The 3,332-nt window shown below is 41.7% G+C and overlaps 1 protein-coding gene across 1 annotated transcript in view; it reads left to right on the top strand.

The window, feature by feature from the left end:
• The window catches only part of Vps53 (VPS53, GARP complex subunit), a 182,166-nt gene that overhangs the window by 72,505 nt on the left and 106,329 nt on the right, over positions 1-3,332 (top strand). The window contains exon 11 of the mRNA XM_004635357.3: positions 242-383. Within this exon, the coding sequence (XP_004635414.1) occupies positions 242-383 (142 nt within the window). The remainder of the gene's footprint in view (positions 1-241; positions 384-3,332) is intronic.

The raw sequence follows: 3,332 nt of genomic DNA, 5'->3' as shown, positions 1-3,332 counted from the left end.
TTCAGAACCGGGGATTGAACTCAGGCCCTTGCGCTTGCCAGGGAAGTGCTTATTCCACTGAGCTATCTTCCCCGCCTTAGGACTATTGTATTTCTATGCTGAAAGCATTAGACTAAGTTGATAATACTAGGCCTCAGTGTCTGAAATGTTCATGTACACTTTTTCTATATATAAACCATTTACTTTTCTCATCTTGAATGATCAATCAGTTTTACAACATTCTTAACTCTTTACTTTGAAGGGCAGAACTCGCCAAGATCATGCGTGCCAGAGCCAAGGAAATTGAGGTGAAATTGCTTCTTTTCGCTATTCAGAGGACAACTAACTTTGAAGGATTTCTGGCTAAACGTTTCTCCGGCTGCACTTTGGCTGATGGCACCCTGGTAAGACCTGCCAGAAATCTGTGGCTGGAGTAATTGGGCTTTGTTTCACTATTTTACTAATTGTATCCTTTGGCTTTGGGGTCAAGCAGTCCTCCTGCCTCAGCCTCCCAAATACTTGGAACTGTAGTTGTGTACCACTGTGCCTGGCTTTATTTTTTCAATGTGGAAAAACAGTTCAAATTAGTAATCTAGGGCTGGTGAGATGGCTCAGTGATCTAAAGCATCTACTTAGAACAAGCTTAGCAAAGCACAGGGACCGTGGTTCAATCCCCCAGCACCATATGCCAGCCAGCCCCGCCCCCTGGTGGACTGAGCTGGCCACACACACACACACACACACACACATGAATAAATAAAATTTTTTAAAAATGTATATGAAATAATAAAATTTAAAAAAAAATTAGTAATCTAATTTGATTAGATTATTAGATATTAGATATTTCCGAGCCCTTTTTTCTAACAAAATCTGATAAAGAATCCAAAGAGAATAATCACAAACATCTTTTGAACATCTACTGTGTGTCCCACACCATGCTAGGTGCGTTTATCCGGAATCACTTTGCTTCATCTACTTTCACTTTAATCATCCTAAGATTATGGTGCTAATATATAAAGCCGTAAAGCTATTCTGGTTGAAGCAAGGGAGTAAAGGCAGGAGTTGGACCTGGAGTCCTACACGCTTGTTTGCCTCTTACCTCTACTGCCTTCTCTACTTCCCAGACTGCTAGTCCTAAAATCCCAGGATTTTAGTCAGATCTTCTCTTCACCAGACAAGACCTTTCTCAAAGCAGGTAACTCAGAACTGGTTCCTTGGGGCACTGGGATGAAGAGTGGTGACAGAAGCAAACTTGGTTTTAAGAGAATGCCACAAGGCCCAGCTTACTTGGGCTCACTTACAGTTTATAAGTAGAACCACAAAATACTCTTTCCAGTTATAAAAATATATATATACTCTTTTCTGTGGTAGCTCATGTTGAAAATTGATTGCTTTGGGTTGAGGGGATAGCTCTGTGGTCTGAGTGCCTGCCTGGCAAGCACAAGGACCTGGATTCGATCCCCAGTACCATATGCCATGCAGCCCTAGAATGCCAGGTGTGCCATGCCAGCCCTGAAAATGGGTATGGTGGTGCATGCCTGTAATCCCAGCGCTGTGGAGTCTGAGACAGGAGGGTCACTGCAAGTCTGAGATACATAATGAGACCCAAATAAATAATTTTTAAAAATCGGTTGTGTTTTTACTAATGGGGAAAAATAGGTTGTAAAATAAATGAAAATGCCCTTATAATCCATGTGAAAAATGAAATAGCCTGGGGTGGTGGTACATAGCGATAATCCCAGCACTCAGGAAGCTAGGTAGGAGGGCTATAGATTTGAGGTCTTCCTGAGCTACAGTAGTGACCTTATGTCTTAGGTACTTTTCTTGTTGCTGGGACGAAATACCTGACACCCACAAGTTAAAGGAGAAAAGGTTTATTTCAGTTCAGTTTATAGAGATTTCAGTCAGCTGGTTCCCTCCTATGAGTGCGTGAGGTTTTGGAGGGACATCTAGATACAAGCCATAACACTCTGCCTCAGGAAACAACAGCAAAGTTAACAAAAATGCTATTGAAGAAAGCATGCCCTGGTACGAAAAAGAAAAAGAAAAAGAAAAAGAAAGAAAGAAAGGACAAAAAGTCTGCATCTCTCCTGAGAAATTTGTGGCTGGCTTTAGCACCTGCTTAATTTTCTCAAGCTAGCTTTCCTCTCCACCTCTGCCAAGACATGCTTCTGAAGCTGCTTTCAAGAAGAGACTGAGGCAGCAGTGGGCTTAGCCTTTTAGACATCTGCTTAAGGACAAGAAGATTTAACCATTGAGAACAGGCCCCTGAGCTGGCCTGGCTTTTGGCTGGTTGCGTAGTAGAATGTGAGGATAGACTCAGTGAATAGTAGTGTAGCTTATGGAGCAAGAAACAGGGATGCTTGAATGCCTCATGCCAAATTGAGCCATTCATCCCCTCCTTTGGCTAGACACTACCTTGGGGAAACAAATGGCCTTGTTGTATCTCATGACCAGGGTATCCTATAAACTTCCTAAGAGACACTGGAGTTTTCACCTCTCCAACAAAATCTCTCATAGGTTAAAAGTGCTGGAGTAACATGGATAGAGAAGGCCCCCTCTAGACAAGCTGAGGCTGTTGCTCCATGCAGAGAGCCTGGAAAACTGATAGGAGCTCTGCTTAGTTTGCAATGACAATGCTTTTTTGAGAAAAGAGGTATGTACAGCACTGTCAGAGGAGAGTTGGCTGATTGTCCATCACTTTCTGATTCAAGGGTTAGTGGTAGAGGTACTTTGTTTCTCAGGGCAGCCTGTCTCCTGTGACTTGACATACTCAGCCAGTGCCAACCTCCTGGACTGGAGCCATTTCTACTTGTGGCAGTTGCTGTGCTCTGTATGATATCATTGTCAGCTAGAAGCAGTTGAACTTTTCCCTAGTCCTTTATTTGCTTGTTTGATTTTCCTTTTTGCTTGTTTATGGTTCAGGGGATCAAACCCAGGGCCTATACAAGCTAGGTAAGTGTTCTTGTACTGAACTACATCTCCAGGTCCCAGACCCTTTTATTGTCTTCTGTGTTTAAAATTTTCTGACAGAAATGTTTTGTAAAAATCCCCCTTCAGTTCAGGTGTTGCTTTCTTCTATAAATTTTTAAGAGAGTTTCAGATTATAAAGCCTTAGCCAGATAATCCTGCTTAATGCCATGAATTCTTTATTTATCCCTGTAGTTGGTCAGCTGTCTTCTCTATACACTTTTCTAAATCATTCAACATCTAAAGAAGTTCATTCTCTTCCCTGAACCATTCTTTGTTCTAATTACCATGACCCAGTAAACCTGTCTGTGTTACATATCTTTTTTCCTCCCATAATTTTATTGAGAAACAAATAGCAATGAGAGTTTCAAACCAAATTGGTA

Source organism: Octodon degus, unplaced genomic scaffold, assembly GCF_000260255.1.
Source record: "Octodon degus isolate 3935 unplaced genomic scaffold, OctDeg1.0 scaffold00072, whole genome shotgun sequence".
NCBI lineage: Eukaryota > Metazoa > Chordata > Mammalia > Rodentia > Octodontidae > Octodon > Octodon degus.
The sequence above is the reverse complement of the archived record's forward strand: the minus strand, read 5'-3'. Positions and strand labels throughout refer to the sequence as shown.